At 29.0% G+C, this 18367-nt stretch overlaps 1 protein-coding gene and 1 long non-coding RNA gene across 3 annotated transcripts; both read left to right on the plus strand.

Moving 5' to 3' along the window:
- Positions 1–6002: 6002 nt before the first annotated feature.
- Positions 6003–10817, plus strand: LOC101256189 (transcription factor bHLH81-like). 2 transcript variants are annotated; one of them, XR_011221492.1, is made up of 5 exons: positions 6003–6652; positions 7514–7654; positions 7768–8049; positions 9936–10004; positions 10414–10816. XR_011221492.1 is itself a non-coding variant. In NM_001328262.1 (5 exon segments), coding segments are annotated over 5 exon segments (765 nt in total). In that variant the 5' UTR covers positions 6194–6214; the 3' UTR covers positions 10465–10817.
- Positions 10818–11642: 825 nt separating this feature from the next.
- On the plus strand, positions 11643–12949 carry LOC138349161 (uncharacterized). The gene is made up of 2 exons (XR_011221783.1): positions 11643–12512; positions 12597–12949. It is a non-coding gene; the product is annotated as an uncharacterized lncRNA (long non-coding RNA).
- Positions 12950–18367: the final 5418 nt, after the last annotated feature.

Raw genomic sequence — 18367 nt, forward strand, 5'->3', positions numbered from 1 at the left:
TCACTCAAGAATTAAACAACAATATAGGTTCCGCTTCTAAATCTAAGGAAGATATACGACGGGAAAAAATACCTGAATCTGTCGATGTGCAAAATCCAACACAAATTAATAACCATGAAGTTGAAGAAGAGCAATTTATTGGAGAAGAGTTTGTTTTTTTTTTTTTTTGCATGTTCTGTGTCTTGCATGTTTAATTTAATTTGTTTAGTAATTTTCAAGATTCAAAAAAATTCATGTTACAATGCGTTTGGAAGTATATATGGAATTTTTATTATGTTATAGTTAGTATTGATTTTTGTATTTTATATATTTATTGTATTTTGTGTTCTATTTTTTTTTTTTTGTGTTAGTTATGTCAATGTAACACATTATATGAGTTTGATTGTGTATATTTCATAGTTTTGATGTTTTTTGTATTCATAAATTTGGAAGTGTATATTGAATTTTATTTTTGTTTTAGTCAGTATGTATTTTTTTGTATTTCATTGTTTTATTGTATTTTGTATCCATAGATTTGGAATCGTATTTCATTTATTTAATTTATTTTGTATTCTGTTTTTTTTTTTTTTTGTGATAGTTATGTCAATGTACCACAGTTAGTATTTATTTTTGTATTTCATAGTTTTATTATTTTTTGTATTCATAAATTTGGAAGTATATATTGAATTTTAATACTGAATTTGACATTTTCTTTAATTTGTATTTATTCTAAAGGTATGTCAACTAGTTATGTATTTTATTAAGAATGAGTACACCAAATATTCAATTATTTCTTTTCAATTTTATATTTCATTCACTTTTTCATCATACTAATTTTTTGTATTTTATATATTATTATACAAAATTCAAAATAAAAACTAGAATAAATAGAAATACAAATAAAATACATATTGAAATGATTACATACAAGAATTTCGAAGAATAAAATAACTATACAGGGAAAAAATATATAAAAATGCAAATACATTTTTTAAATGACTATATAGATAAATTTGACATATTTATTGGAATGAATATAAATTATAAAAAACTATAATAAATATAAATAGAATATATTGTGGAATGAATATAATTTTAAAAAGGTAAAAATTTTGGAGAGAAAAAAAATTAAATTTTATTTGAAAATGTAACTAATGAGAAAATTAAGGATGCTTACTTTTTTTGAAATATTCTCTCCCTTAATTTTCTCCCTTTTGTTATTAAATAATTATATTCTTTAAATAAAAACAAATAATAAAAACATTAATAAGATACATAACAAACTAAAATATGACATTTTTACTAAATATTGAAAGTGTTGCTAATGAGCCCTTTTAAATGCTAAAATATTGACATTTTGAAAAATTTCCCTTTATTTTATATATATAATATAATTTTTATCGAATCGATACCCGTGAACCCTTCTGGATGATGTCCTAATTATATGGATCAGAATTAGCATTGTATCTTTGGATGCATTTACAATCAAATTTGAGGAACAAGGCCCAAATATAACCTTATATGGAAAAATTCAGACACTCTTCGTGAGTTTTTAATGGAGAAAGGCCTAATATATCTTGTATATTATAAGAAGAGCAAATTTTAAGCTTAGCAAATAAAAAAATTATCTTATATGTCATAGTGGTAGTTTGTAAAATTATACTTCATAGAAAACTTAGTGTTTGCTATGACTATTAATATGTATATTTTGGTATATATATATATATATAAATTTTATATTTATATATTTCGATGTACTATCTAAATATAGTTATTGTATACAAATAAAATTACTATATATATACAACAGATATATATACAAAATGAATCTATTCGTATATTTCTATATACAAACGGCTACAATTATCTTTTATACAATACATATGTATGTCGAATGGGTCTACTTGTATTAGGTATACGGATGGATCCTATACAGCTCCTTAAAGTTGTTCACATAATTCACTTAGACACCTCAACTAAGAATTTTATCTATCAAACACTTTTACCCTCTCAATTTGAACCATCTTAACATTTTTTGCTTACATGACACATTGTTTGTGATTCACCCCAAAGAGGGGCGAGAGGTCTTTAAGTAGGCTTTTTTTAGGAAAAAATGTTCTTTTTCTTCCTCCCTCTTTACCGATCACTTCCTCCACCACTAGTCATTGCCGCCATTATACATCCATCTTCTTCCTCGTTTTTTCTCCGGATACTTCACTTCTACCTCCATCATTATTTTTTGTTTCTCCATTGCCTTCTACCTTTATCATTTTTTTTGTTTTTCTATTACCATCATACTAGGAGGATTGGTGGTACCTTCATTGCTGTCATGACAGCCACCATCATCATCGGCATTGAATTTATAGAGAGCTTGAAATTTATTTTTTTCTTTGTTGTTAATGCAGTGTTTTGGCATTAAATTGATGGAGATTTGTGTGAATTTTGTTAAAGGACATTCCTATTTATTTTTTATTTTGCTCACATTTTTGTAAGGGTGTTTTTCAATCGAAAAATATAATCACCTCTAGAACTCAAAAAGAAATCCGCTATTCATCGAAACTGATTAATTTTCCGACGAAGTTCATCTTTTCGTCAAAAATGAAACGAGGAAGACAATTAATTTTTTTTTATTTTTTTACCTACGGCCCAACTCTTCCGTAACTCATCAAAAATAGCAATAAATCTTAATCCTTTTGCTTGAACTCTATGATGCAGATGATTAAAGAAGATTCGAAAATATTAGAATACTTACAGAGGAGGGTTGCCGTTGGGGCTGGGGAACTGTAGAAGGAGAGGAGTTTTGGACTCCATGGAATAGAAGGGTAGGTAATCTATAGGATTTATATGATTTTTTTTTAATTTTTAACATAAAAATAATTTCTTTTTTCTTTTACTTTATAATATATTTTATAATAAATTTTTTGGACTCTAAAATACCAAATGTCAATATTTAATTCGTCAAATTGTCATGTCATCGCGAGTGTATTTCACACACATTATACTTTTAGCTTATTGTCAAAAAAATGTTTAAATGATTCAAATTTGGGAGGGTAAAGGTGTTCAATTGGTACAAGACTTAGTTGAGGTGTCTAAATGAATTATGCAGACAACTTTGAAGGACTATAGATGACTTAAGCCATTAATTTTTATAACACACGCATCAAATTGATCCATTTACATATTTCGATATACAAATAAAATAACATAAAATATAAAAATATGTATTACAAATAACAAATAGAAAAACTACTATTATAACATTTAATTTAGATTTATAGGTTGCTATACAATTTCCTAGTTATACATTTGCAAAGATTTAGCCCAACTTCTTATTATGGGACACGTGGCAATACTAAAATAAAAATATTTATCCTCAATCCCATCTTTTTAATATTGAATTCAATTGTGAACTGCTTAAATTGTTTAACCCGGCCCTATTACCCTTTACCTTAAACAAACCTATTAATGAAATAAAATAATTTTTTTTTTTTTTTTATCGACCCTTTGTTTTGGGTTGATTTTTAATTTTTGTATTCATTTAATGAAAAACTGTGAGTTAAAGTACACTTGTATATAAATTTGTTGGGCATAAATAATTTCGCAGGCAATTATTTTTTTAAGAATGTTTTTTAAGCATAATTTTTGATTTACAAGGTAAATTTTAAAGAAATTTTATCTTAGATAAATCTTTCGACACTAGTTCGATTTGAGTTTTTTTCATATTTTTAATCCTTTCCTAGAAGCTTCTATCTTTTTTGCTACCTTGGTTACTCAAATTCGCAATCTTCAAATCAAAAATAAAAAATCCTTATCATTCGAACAACTCACTCTCAAATATTATTATATTTTATTATCATTACATAGACTATACAAATTAAATTAATACTTTAAAGTCGATATAAATTATACATAGTCATCAAATAAAAAAACAAATGGAGATAATGAAGAAGAATTTAAAAGGATGGCGTGAAACATTCACATCCACTAAAATATTTCTTTTTATATTACTCTTATTTTGGCTAAGCTCTTCCTTTTAAAATTTGTGGTCAGGGTCAAATGCTTGAAATTTTAGCCACAATTTAGTAATGAGTTATATACAGCTACAAAATTGACAAACAAAATCTTAAAATAATATTGCGGAAAATAGATATTCACGCGCTCTCTACTCACGTGAATCCCATTAATTTGGAATCTTTACTCTTCCCCTGCCACTAAATTAAGATAAGCTTTTTGTTATTTATGCGTGTCATTATCTTGATAATGATGCTTACCGTTCGTTCGGTTTTACTAATTATTATTATTATCATAAGCGTGTACAATAGATAAGTAAGAGATAATTAATTTTGAGGTTAATTATATAATAAATTTATTTATATTTTAATTAAAATAATTTAACTCAAGATTGTAATGTTATTTTATGTCATATTGATAGTAAAATAATAATTCTGAAATAACTTGTTCTCAATTAAATAAGATCATTTTTCTTGCCAATAACCCAAAACCTTATTTTCAATTTAATTATATTTTTTAATTTTTTCTTAAATATTTAATTTTTATAAAATAAACCCAACAATTTATGTTTCATATTTTTTATAATAAATACTACAAACAACAAATAATTATTTAGAATTAATAATAACCAAACACAACTCTATATTTAACTCAATATGAAATCTAATTTATGACCTTACGTGACTATTTAATTTTAGATATTGTTCTTATTAAGAAAATTAAATTGCACATCTGAGATTAAGTTAATTGAGTTGATTAATTTTATTAATTTTTTTAAAAATGGAAATATAAAATATGCTTTATAAAAATACATTTAAATATTCTTTAGGAAAAATATGGTCAAAAAATTCCATTTCCAATTTCAAAATTTTAAAACTCTAAAAAATTGGGTATCTTTCTAATATTCCATGAAATGTATAAGGTTTTTTTTATTAGAAGATAAAAAGGGGTTTGAATGAAAAAAGCCCTCCCCCACCTTTTGTTGAAAAATGGAAAGCTCCTATCTTTGGTGGGCCGTATTTTCACGCGCTCCTTTGCGAGTAGGCTTTGGTTGCACAGCGTAGACCTCAAATGACGTTGCATCGCCGCAAATCATCAACTCATACCATACTTTTCCTAATGGCTCTCTCTATTTACGTATTGTTAATATGAATAGCATTGAAAAATATTAATGTCTCGGTTTTATTTTATATGGCAACATTTGAATAGATATAAAATTTAAAAAATAAATGAGGACTTTAAAATATTTATTAAATTATTCTTTAAAAAGTAATTCACTTTTTTCTCTTTTTATAAATATATTTAAATACTATTTTTAAAATTAAATAGGAACAATAAAGATAAAAAAAATTTATACCTTTAAATACTTACTATATAAGAAAATGTGACATTCTTTTTGATATCATGTAAAATGAAACGGAGGAAGTACTATGAAAAATGAATGATCAAATGTGCTAGTAATTTTTTCTTTCACAAAAACATGATCGAAAAAAAAACCCATACTTATATAGATTAAAACCTAGTTGAAAAAACATTAGGAACTATATGAGAAGATGTACATATTCTATGTACTTTATATCTTCAAGTAGGTAATTGCTTTTGAGTTCGAGTTTTTTTGATAAAAATATTTTACTCTATAATGTGAGATTTATTAGTGTAAATTGAACTTAGTCGAACTCTAATGTAAATATAAAATGTCAATTACAAAATTAATAAAATAATAAATTTAAATATAATTGAATTTCAATATAAACATCGAATAACGTTAAAAATCAATAAAAAAATATGATAGTACTTAACAATCTAGCTAAGTTTTCTTTTAATTCTTTAAGACCATAAAAACATTTCATCTTTTAAGATCATTGTTTATTATATATACATAAATATAATAAGGTTATTTGTGCCAAAAGATAATAATCTCTGCAATTTATTTTTTAAAAGTTATATTACAATTATCATTAAACAATACAACTAATATTTACATTAAATATCATAAATTATTAAAAAAAATTAGAAAAAGAAAGTAGGTAGCTTAATGATGGAGAATACTTGTCAACTATTTTCTCCATAGAACAGAAGTACATACGCTATACAAAATAGAGGCTTCTACTCTTGTGTTACTCTATCTTCTTCTTTAACCTCACCTTTTTTAAACATAAAAACAACAAAAAATTCACCTGAAGAGAAAAATTAAAGTTAACTTTTGCTAGAAAAAATTTCACCGATGCAACGTGGAACTACCGGTGACGGGGGTGGTGGACTTTCCCGTTTCCGGTCAGCTCCGGCGACATGGTTAGAAGCTCTACTTGAATCCGACACTGAGAACGAAGTTATTCTTAACCCTTCTTCTCCCATTTTACACACTCCCAATAAACCACCACCTCACCCATCAACTCCGAAGCTTAAGCTGGAAACCGGCGGAGCTACTAGGTTCACTGGCGATCCGGGTCTGTTTGAATCCGGTGGTAGTAGCAATTTTCTCAGGCAGAATAGTTCTCCGGCGGAGTTTCTTTCACATATCAGCTCTGATGGTTACTTCTCAAACTATGGAATTCCGTCCAGTTTGGACTATCTTTCTCCATCCGTTGATGTTTCGCAGTCCGCTAAGCGAACCCGAGACGATGATTCCGAAAGTTCCCCCAGAAAATTAGTATCCCAGTTGGTTAGTATAAGTTTAACAACTTACCCGAAAGTTTGAATTTTAATTTATCCATGAATGGGGGTTATTATTTTTTCTTGAGATTGTTTTGGGGGTGGGGGATTGGGGTGATTTGAACCCAGGATCTCTGCCTGCTTGGATGTATTTCAAGAATTTTATGCTAATCATTTGGATTTTAGTTCATTTAATGTGTTCTATTAATGAGCTATTACTAATAGTTTTGATCTTTTTGTGTTTTCCTGCAACTGTTGCTTTATGTCAAAGTTAATTTAACCTTGAAAAGTAATGATTTTTACTTGTTAATTAACACTGTCTTGATTATTCATCTCATTTGAGATGGGGTAGATGAACTGACTCACCTTATAAAGGTTTGTCTACACTTTGTATAGTGTTTTATGTCTATCTAATGAGATTGTTGAAAACATATATATATTTTCCATGTGGAAGTAAGGTCATCTTTCTACTTGAAGAAAAATTTTCCCAGGTTCTGAAATATATGCAGATGATTGTGTTGTCTGAAAGACAGTCAGGGAGTTTGACATATATTGGTGTATCTATATGCCTCTTTTATTTTTATTGTTTCTGTCTGGATTTGATCTTCAAGTCTTTTGGTTGTTATACAAATATAATCTATGCTGAAAGATCAATATATATGGACAATAAATTGATTTCCGTAAAAATAGTGATAAGAAATTATTACTCCTAGTTAATGGCACTAACAGCAAATAATTGTTGGAAACAGTTGTGCATAAACTTTGAAGCAAGTCTGTCTGATGGTTGTATGATTGGAATTACCCCCTCCTGAAACTCCGTTGTTTTTATTAATATTTTCGTACTTATGGTTGTTTGTGCTGGGAGGTGTAGAAAGGAGAGTCAAGTGGGCAGTTACATGGTTCTGGTGGGTCACTGGATGCTGAAATGGAGAATCTCATGGATGATTTGGTGCCTTGTAAGGTTCGAGCAAAGCGTGGCTGTGCTACCCATCCTCGCAGCATAGCGGAGCGGGTAAAGCATTTTTCCCTTCTCTCTCTTTGCTTGTAATTACCTGTGTTTATAGGCGACTTAAATCATTCAATTATTAGTCTAATAAGGTTGTGCATGTGCTTCTATTGTGCAAGGTTCGTCGAACGCGTATAAGTGACAGAATTAGGAAGCTTCAGGAACTGGTGCCAAATATGGACAAGGTAAGTTATTTATTGGAGTTCCTTGTACTTCTTTCAAAGTTTTGCATAAATAGCAATTTCACGAGGGCTTTGACTTGTGCTAGTTTGAGGGATTTGACACCTGTTATTTTCACACTTCTATCGTGTCTCCCTCTACAGGAAAAATGATGAACAAGACACCCGCCTTTAATATCAAATTGATAATCAACTTCTTTATGACATAAATGGTCTTAATGGGTGAGTCTACCGAATGTATGAAGAGAAGTAGCTATTAGGAATAAAAAACATATTTTATGGCATTTGAATCCAGTTTGCTGACATCTAATTCAATTTAACACTTCAATCTTGAAGATGAATTTAGAAATTCAATGAACAAATCGTCCAATACAGAAAATGTTTTTAATGCAATTGATCGTCTGTAACTAGATTTATTAGGATTTTGTATACGAGGCAATTTTTGTGATGGGGGACTACACATTGTTGTAGTACACCTATGGATATATAGAAGGTGTACCATTCTCAAAAAATAAAAGAACAAACTGCCCATGTTTTAGCCATACTTAAAAGGCCAACTATTTTGTAATACCAGTGAGTCCCTCCCAAATGGTTTGCCATTTTCTATTGGGTTGATTATGGTCAATGTATACTCATTACTCGGCGTTTGAGAGATAAGTTCTTACCTATTCACCCAAAGTTCAACCATTATTAGAGTCGGCCTAATCTTTAGAAATTGTAAGGGATAAGATAAATTTTGTTTATCCTCATTGAATCTCTCCTTTGTTTATGACCAATCCATTTGTGATGAACTCACCGTAGTCATTTAGCATTTAAAAAAACCCTGAGCTTTTGCTTAACAAAACTCCATTCTTGATTTTGTCAAATCTCAATTCTCTTATTGCCAGTTGCAGTAAAGGCCAGATCATAGGCAAACTAGATTGATTGGTAGGATATTTTAGAAGATCACTCCAAGTTGTTTGATATGTTCCAAGTATGGTCAGAGTATCATTTCGAAATAAGTATTTTGGTAAAACATCAAAGCCAGATTTAAGCAACAATACATTCCCACACTTCAAAAATACAACCAATAGATCAATTCTTTAAGCTTAGGCAATGACCACTTATATTACCAAGTAGGTTCTGATTCGATCATCTATGATATAAGTCTTTGTAAAAGAATCCATATATGTTATTGTATAAAGAAAATGAGTTTTTATCTAATGGGGAAATGCACCAAGTACATCTTGATTTGATGTATAATTTAAATATGGGTTAAAGAATCAATATATATTTAATTCTAAGTCGATAGATGAGTCTTTACCTACTATTTAAGAAGAATGAGTTCTTAACACAGTAATAGCAAAGAGAGCATTCTCCTACTTCCTTAGAGAATACACACCAAAATGTCTTTTTCTGCCTGAATGCATACCAAAATATTTTAGATTTTGAGAGGTAATATAAAATGTCCTTCTATTGGTGGACATTCATGATTGGAGAATATGATAGCTTTGATTTGGATTCTCAAGATATCTTAGATTTTGAGTAGTACAACACCCCCTCTTTATTATCTCAATCTCTCTCACTTTTCTCTCTTTATACATTTTGCTCTCTCTCTGTCTCTCTCCTTTTCACCGCTACATCATTTGTCGAGCCTGCCGTCATTGAACTTCTTTTATACCTCAATGTTAATTTGGCTTATGGCCTGATTCATCTCTAATTCTTATATCATGTCTATGGGATCCTAAATGTTTTGACTTCACTAAGAAACAGTGCGTTGCTCATTTTGGATATTTTTGTGCTGGACAAGATGTTGAGTGGGTGGTTAATGAGGATCAGCAGTTAAGGATGTACAGAACAAAGAAGAAAAGTTATCTTACAATAACGTGATATTTTATGGGTGGTGAAATTTGATTTTCTTTGATTAAGATGAAACTGTTAAAACTAAGGTTTGTAATTAAAAAAAAATATGTCTCGCAGATTTGGGTTGAACTAGAAAGTATCTTTGCTGCACCACTTTACAGTGAAATTAGCTGCAGATAGATTGACTACTTCATTTCTAGTTGTATGTGCTGTTCTTATTGTACTTCAGGCAATTCATGACTAACATTGAGTTTTTCCAACCACAGCAAACCAACACAGCCGACATGTTGGAAGAAGCAGTCGAATACGTCAAGTTTCTGCAGAGGCAGATTCAGGTAATTCATGAATTCACTCCAGTGATTGAATATCCCGAAATTCAGTGGAAAAGGAAGTGAGCTAGACACAAAATAAATTAAGCGGTGTAGTCAAATCTTTTCTTTCGATAACCTCAATAACAACAACCAGTTGACTCCCAGCTTCTGTACATTAGCAGAAAAGCTGAGGCAACGTCAGGCCCATGCAATTTTTTAGCTGGTCTCCTTTATCCTGTTCCATTTCTGCACAGAAATTGCTTCCAGTTTCTGATTAATTACATTCGAGTTATTATTTTCTGAGATCTTTCAATATAGTTATGTCACATGATTTCATTAGTGGTAGTTACTGGTCTTAGTGAAGTATGTACGTAAGAGAGTTGTCACAATTCTATCCAAGGGTGGGTTTCATTTCAGAAATCTAATCCTGCAGGAACTTACGGAGCATCAGAAGAAATGCACGTGCTCAATGAAAGATCAATAATGAGAAGAAGAGAGCTCCACTAGAGTATATAGGCAATAGTTTGGTTAGTTGCATGCAGTTTAGAAATGGTAATTCACTCCTATATATCCTATTCTTCTTCATGTGTAGATATTAATGGAAATTTGCAAGAGCTTTGCTACTTTAGAATCCAGAGTCAGCTTTGGCTTTTAATTATTAAATTTAGGTTGTACACTTTTCTGGTGCAGTTGTATCATGTTGTATATGTAGTGTCAATTTGCTTAATAGTCAAATTTCTGCAGCAGAAACACTTCACTTTCTGAAGATGTAATCATGATTTGCAGATCCGTCATGTTAAAATCAATATATATCGTTGCATCAGTGTGAAGTTTAATAGTTGGATGTCTTGGAAAGGCAATATCTTTTTGATTTTCTTTTTAGTGGGGGACTTGTGTTTTTATCTATGCTTCTCTTTCCATGTTTCCAGGTTGGGGTATTTTGTACTTCTGTATTCAGTGTTCAGATGCTGCCTCATTACTTGCATGTTTATGTAGTCCATATAGATAACTTTTCTTTAACTGAAGGTGCAGTATTACTGCAGCTTTGTCTTTGCAAAATGGGCCTTTTTGGAATCTTTCATTTCTTTGATTGTCCATTTTACATTGTTGATACAGGGTTGAGTTCGTTTATGATTGTTTATCAGTTACTAGTGTAACGAGGTTCAGTTGCTTGAGGTTTAGGACTGCTTAAGAATGTCTTCTCATCCGCTGATTGTACATGTCACCAGTTAAGCATGAACACTTTTGAGTAGAGGCAGATTTAGAATTTTTAGAAGATGGGTGCGGCACTAGAAAAGGAGAGGAACAAATGCATTAAGCGGGAATTGATCCCTATTCCTCTAGGTAAATAACTCAGCATTCTACTAAGTGCACCATTTAGCCTTCTTGGAGCATAGGTGTTGGTAGATAATATTATACCGATTCTAAAACATTTAAAATATGTACATAAAATACCTAGTTTCACCTATACACCATGGGTTCATGTGCACCATAATCTACCCAATAAATCCACCCCTGCTTTTGAGATGCGTTTAATGGTCAAGTTCCTAGTTATGTACTTGAAGGTCTTGAGGATGCCCCAAAAGAGAGAGAAGGAAAGGAAGAAAGAAAGTAAAAGAAGATTTCACCTCCTCTCCCTCAGGAAAAACTGATAATATGAAAGGTCAAGTGTATCCTTTCGGTTGCGCACACAAATAGACATCCTTGTGAAATTAATATGGATGCTGGAATAGTTTGGGTGTTATGAATCAGTCCAAGCCCTGAGTCGATATCTATAGGGATGTCATGCAAGCGACTATTGGACTGAGAAATTGAGTCAGAAGACCTTCACAAAGGTTGATTTGGGATCCAGGCCCAATTATCTACTAGTTTAAAAGGACCCTCAGTTAGAAAGAATAGTTTATGTGTTATGATCATGCTTAGGCAAAGTCTGTATCTCTCATCCTACTTTCTTTACATTTAGTTCCTTCTCTCCTTCATTCGATCTTAGTTCTTAGTTTCAATATTTCTGTATTTCTGTTTGGTATTTTGCATTCTGAGTTGTTGCATTTACTTTGTGGAATTGTAATTGATCTTTGCCTATAGGTCTACATTTTAGTTAGTCTCCATATAGTGCTCTGATAAAAGAGCAAGTATGCCTTATCAATAGAAAGTGGAAGTTTCTTGTAGAAGTGACTCATAGTACATCTTAACATACCATACATACATAATGTAAATCTATAGGAGAATCACGTGTTCATTTATACATTATGAAAGAAACTAGCGTGTAGATAGGAAAAAAGCTCATTGCAGCTCTAGTAATGAAAGAAATTGAATGAGGGAGCAACCTTTCAAGTATTCGTTGCATATGTAGAACTTGAATTAGTAGGTTAGTGTTATCTACTAGAAATAAACAGGTTTTCGTAAATTGCTGAAGAAATCATAATGTTGCAGCAAGTATATTATCGCAACATCCCAATGTACATGTGTTCATAGTATTATAAAACAGTGCTGTTGTAGAGAACGATTGCCTGCTATTCACTCTTAGCCCTGGTGAGTAATCTTCTTGTTTGTTTAAAAAACATAATAAGGTGTTATATTACAACATTGCTTTTAGATATTTCTCTTTCTTGCTAGATTTGAATAAGAAAATGTATCGCGTAACTGGCATTGGGAAACCAGTGGTGATGCACGATATTGTAAGGAAAACTGACATTGGCTAATTATCACTCTCTGGAGTCTGGGTGATGAAAGATAAAATGGAATACCTGTATTCGATGAGGCAATGAAGGGAAGGGGAGGAGGAGGAGGGTGTGTGTCATTGATAAAAACATCCACAGAAAGGAAATTACCTATTCTGGTTTGTGTTATACATCTGACATTCTAAAGAAAATTTCTTCTATTTCAGATAAAGATTGTTGTTTTGTTGAATCTTGTTAGTTATTTTTCATTATGCCAACAACATATATAAGAAGTTATGATTGATCAAATCTCCAGCATGAGTACAGACTGTACAGTGCAATAACCTACAGGCAGAAAGACTTGGGCCTTGTTTGTTTGTTTTGTTTGTTATCAGACAGGGGATTGGATCCGGATACATAGGGGAGGGATGTATCCAAGAGTGGATAGGATCTGGATACGTAAGGGAGGGATGTATCCGAGAGGGATAAGGATATATCAACGAGGTGGAAGTGATGTATCTGAGAGGAAATCTCTGAAATTATTTTAGATGAGTAGGAAATTTTAGAGATTATGATAAAATAAAATGTTTATTAGGGTGTTTGAATTTGAAAACCTATATGATTATTAAGATATTGTATCTAGATACATACGCCAGATAATTAGGACTGTTTTTTCATAGCATTTAAATGTGTGATTCATCTTGACATCAATTTTTAAGAGAAAATCTCAAGTTTTATACCCCTCGTTTTAACTTGTTTGTCCGATTTTGACTTGACACAGATTTTCAGAAAGTAAAGACTACTATTGAGTCTTGTAGCTTTAAACTATAGGTATGTAGCATGTATCAAAATACTTTTTAATCTTGTTGTTTTAAACATGTCACGTGTAGAATTAGAAAGGAAACATTTTTTATGAAAGAGACTAAAAGTAAAGTAGGACAAATAAGTTGTAACGGAGGAAACATTATTCATAAAACAGTTAACCAATGAATCCACACTGAGAAAGTTGGTGTGGGTAGTGTTCGGCATGGTGGTGATGGGTGATAGGACTAGGTTGTGGCGATTGTATGATGGTGGCGGATCATTATAATAACTAGCGGTGGTGATATACATGGTGGTTTACAAGGTTACTTTTGTAAGATATTTTAGTGCAAAAATAATTCAACCAAATCAATAAATTAGATATATAACTTTTATTATTATTTATATATTATCATATATAAAAATATAAATATTTTGTTAAATTATAATTAACTTGAGTCTTTAACTACGTGATCTTTTCTCAATTTTAACATTTAAATTTTAGCTGAACTATAACAATTTCAAGTCCAAGTCCTTAAATTTTTTTATTTTAGTTATTACCTACCCATCTCATATAAGGTAGCCACATTTTTCTCTTAATTGAATTATTTTGTTCGTGTAATAATATTGCTTAATTAAAACGATACAATGTGGATTGTTTATGTACTATGTATTTGTGTTTATCGAAAGTCTTTAAATTTTTACTTCTAAATCGAAAACAAATAGAAAAGCTTAACCAAACTGATAATAACCAGATCGACGGTTATGATTTTCATTTGATTTGATTTAATTTTAGAAATTTAAAAAATTAACTAAATTAATTTTATTTTGATATTAATCAATAGTCAGTCAGTCCAAATCAAAATACACATGTTCTTTTCATTTATTTTTTGGGCAAAAGTTTATATTCACTTAACAAATACATGTTCTTTCAAAATGTGTATGTGAATAAACCTTTAGTCTCATTTACCAATTTAATCCATCAATATGTACAATTGATCAATTCGGAGAATTGATGAATGGAAAGAAAAGAGTTTTAACAATTCCTTGGTATACATAACTGGTCAACTCATTCATATTTTAATTTTGGAAAATTTATAAAGTGAAAAAAATAAGAATTTTAACAATTAAAAGTTTTACAATTAAATTATCAAAGTCATGTAGACTTTTTCATTGACTAACTAGTAGAACTTGTATTTCCTTATTTGATTTTTTCCCTAACATATTTCATTTGCGCCATTAACATTTCTTCTAAGATTGACACCACAAAAGGACAATTAATCAATTTGTTACTAACATCTTTATTCCTTTTTAGTTTTTTTTTTTTTTTAAAAAATTATCAAACAAATTGTAAATATTAAGAAAAAAAATTATGAAGAAGCTAAACTGTTTTTACGTATAAATAGTGCTAGATATGATGGGGAAATTTGTATTGCAAACATGGATGAGAAATTGAGAAGATGAAACTTTGTTCAATTGCTATCAAGATGGATGAAGAAGAAAGGAAAATGGAATTTGTTCTTGTGTTAGTCTTTTCTATTAATGAAAAAAAAATTGTTGGTTTTATTTGAAGTAAAGTATGTTCTTTTTTCTAGGTTTCATTTGTTTTTCTTATCAATGTAGTTATTCTTCTCTTGAACTGGATCCTAATATATAGATATCGAATATCAGATAAACTAAAAAAATGTGACGATATAAAGAAAGTTTAATTTCAATCGGAAGCTCTCCTTGGAAAGAAAAAAGAAAAATTAACAATTTTAGTTAGCTTGGTAGAAGAAATTCACCCACCTAATTATAGTAGGTGTCACTGATAAATACATTAATGAAAAGCTTATCTTTATTTAATATATATATATATATATATAATTTTAAAAAAAATCTTAAGCACATGATTAGGATGTTATACCATATTTTAATTTTAAAAAAGAAAAAAAATCCTCCTTCCCTATTTCTAGACTAGTCTATACATATTGTTGAATATTCATTGTAAAGGTCATCAACACTTCTCCTCTACCAGTTACCTATAGAGTCACTATATCTTTTTATTTCCAAGTGCTTAGTAAAATGGCTCTAAAGTCTGTTTTGTGTGCCAAGATAGAAATAAAGGCTAACAAAGATGTATTTTATGATGTCTTTTTTACAAATAAACCACACCACATGGTCTACTATGTTCCCTTAGCATGTACAAAGTTTTGAACGTCTTGATGGTATCATTGGAACAGTTGGGTCCAAAATCTGTTTGGATGTATACCTTTGGTAAGCCAAATCTATATATATATATAAATGAGGATCATAGAGGAGGTGATGTGGCACCTCTTTATGACCTCCATTCATTTTTTCTTATTTCTTTTTTTTTACTTGACATTTTTTTTTATTTTTTCAATTATTTTTTTTATAAACTTATACCTCTTTAATTATATAAATTCTATTCTTAAATTAGTATTAATAATATTCATAACCCTCAAACCTTTCATATTCATAATCTTTTATATTCATAACTTCTAATTATTTAATGTGAAAGGTTACATTAACACTATAAATCACACTAAAATTGTTTGTTATTTTGTAGTCATCTTTGGTAGAGAATTAGTGGAAGAAATGTTACAATATTTGTAAGCTTTGAGGTGCATTATTTTTTCAAATATTATTTCATATATTACTTTTAATTAGCAAGTAAGACTAATATGTCATCATATTTTTAATTCTTCTAGATAAATTATTTTGTTTTGTTATCTTTGAAATTTATTTTATGACTAATAATGTATTTGTTATTATTTTTCTTGACTCTTGTATATAGGATGAAATGATAACATCAAGCGATGAAAATTAGTGGATTTTGAGTTAAATATATTGATTATTTGTCCAAAATGATTGTGTAGGAGAATTTATGATTAAATGTAATTTTTCCTTATTCTTTATGAGATATAAAATTTTATTTTGTTAACTTTGAGATTCATTTTAGGACTAATAATTTATTTGTTATTATTTTTCTTGACTCTTGTATATAGGATAAAATGAGAACATTCAGAGATGGAGATTAATGGATTTTGAGTTATATAGTGATTATTCTTTATTTTTAGGTCCTTAAGAAGTAATGTTTCTATTATATTATTTCTTTTTGAATTATTTATATTTTATCAAAAATGATTATATGTGTTTAAATGTAATTTTCTCCTTATTCTTTATCTTTTTCTTCTTTTGGTAGATAATTTTTTTAACTTATTTAATCAGATTTGCCGATTATAGAAGATATATCTATATTGAAAATGGTTAGACATTCTTGCATAATTTGAGTTACAAGGAAAAATAATTTGACATGTCTAATATAATTACAACTCTTTCTTTGTTGAATCATACATTTAATATTATTTACTTATGTTCATGAAGATAGAAATTTTGAATTTTTTTAATGAAAAAACATCTAATTTATTTTCCTTAGACCTGTATATGATTCTTAGATAATTTAACTATATATAATGATAACATTCTTCAAAAATAATTATTTGTTTAGATAAATTCATCTCACCTTTTTATTGATAATATTAGTTTATTATGTTTGTGACTTATAATATTTTAAAACATAGAAGTAGAAATCGATATGCTACTTAAAGAAATATGTGCATATACTTTCATAATCCGGTGAAACAATTTTTATTAACAAAAATGATAGAACATAAGAATGTAAAGTTAATTTATTATTTTTAAAATACACATGGTTTTATCAAATAAATTGTTTATTAATATGTAAAATTACAATTCTTAAATTTTTCATTTTTGTTGTTTTTCTTAGAATATTTCAAGTTGTTTATTAATGAGTCTTTATGTTTTCATATTTGTTATTTTTCGGGAGTTCTAAAGTTATTTCAAAATTACGATTAATTTATAATTTTAAAAATTTAGTTGGTTTCCTACCTTTCTATTTACTTAGAATAAAATATTTGTCTCAATAACTCTAATTTGTTTGTTTTCATTTTCTATATTAAGTATTTCCTGAATCCTGTGCGTCAAGTTGTTTGTTTTAATTTTATCTTTTTAGTAAAAATAAATTGCCACACGACATATTCAAGAGTACTATGTAAAAATTTTGATACGTCCTATATAAAAGTGTTCTTTATTTTGAAGTGCCAAAATCACACATATTTTCATCTTAAACAAGCCAAATAAAAAATTAAAACAAAAAGAAGCTTTTATTAACAAAAAAATAGATGTTCTCTCCAAAAGAATTTTTTAAAAAAAATTGGACAAGAAGAAGCGAAACCATGTTGTCCATTATTTTGATGGACCTTAAAAGTTAGAACAATCGATCCAACCTACCACTATATAGACACTTCACTAAGAAATATTTCAATAATTTTAAAATCTAATTTGAAACGTTCAAGTAAATATTCACAAGATATTACTACTTGCTAATAAAGTCTCGAATCAACCAGCAAATATCCTAATAAATAATAGTGACAATTACCAAAATTTTGGACTTCAATCCAAAATCACTGTCATTTTATACAAATATTTCGGGTATATTTGTACAAGAAAATTAGTGGATCATTTTTCTTTTTAAACACACAAAAAAAAATAATTTCACTAATACAGCTTTAGAAATTTTCAAATAAATAACGACCCGACATAAAATAATAAAATAACTATTTTTGATAAGACGATGGGATTTAAACCCAAACATAATGTTTTATGTTTTAAAAATTCACTTAATAGTTTTGCTCATTAGTCATTAGTAAATATATAATATATAACTTCTTCTAGTTGACAAATATCAAGGTCACCGCAATGAATATTCAAACCATCATAATACCGACCTCAATGTTCCATTGAAAAAATCATACATACAATTCTTTAAAAAATAAAATCCAAAAAGTAGTTGAATTTAGAAATTTTGACCCAAACAAGGACCAGCCCAGATCCTACTGATAA

This window comes from Solanum lycopersicum, chromosome 6 (genome assembly GCF_036512215.1).
Source record: "Solanum lycopersicum chromosome 6, SLM_r2.1".
Taxonomy (NCBI): domain Eukaryota; kingdom Viridiplantae; phylum Streptophyta; class Magnoliopsida; order Solanales; family Solanaceae; genus Solanum; species Solanum lycopersicum.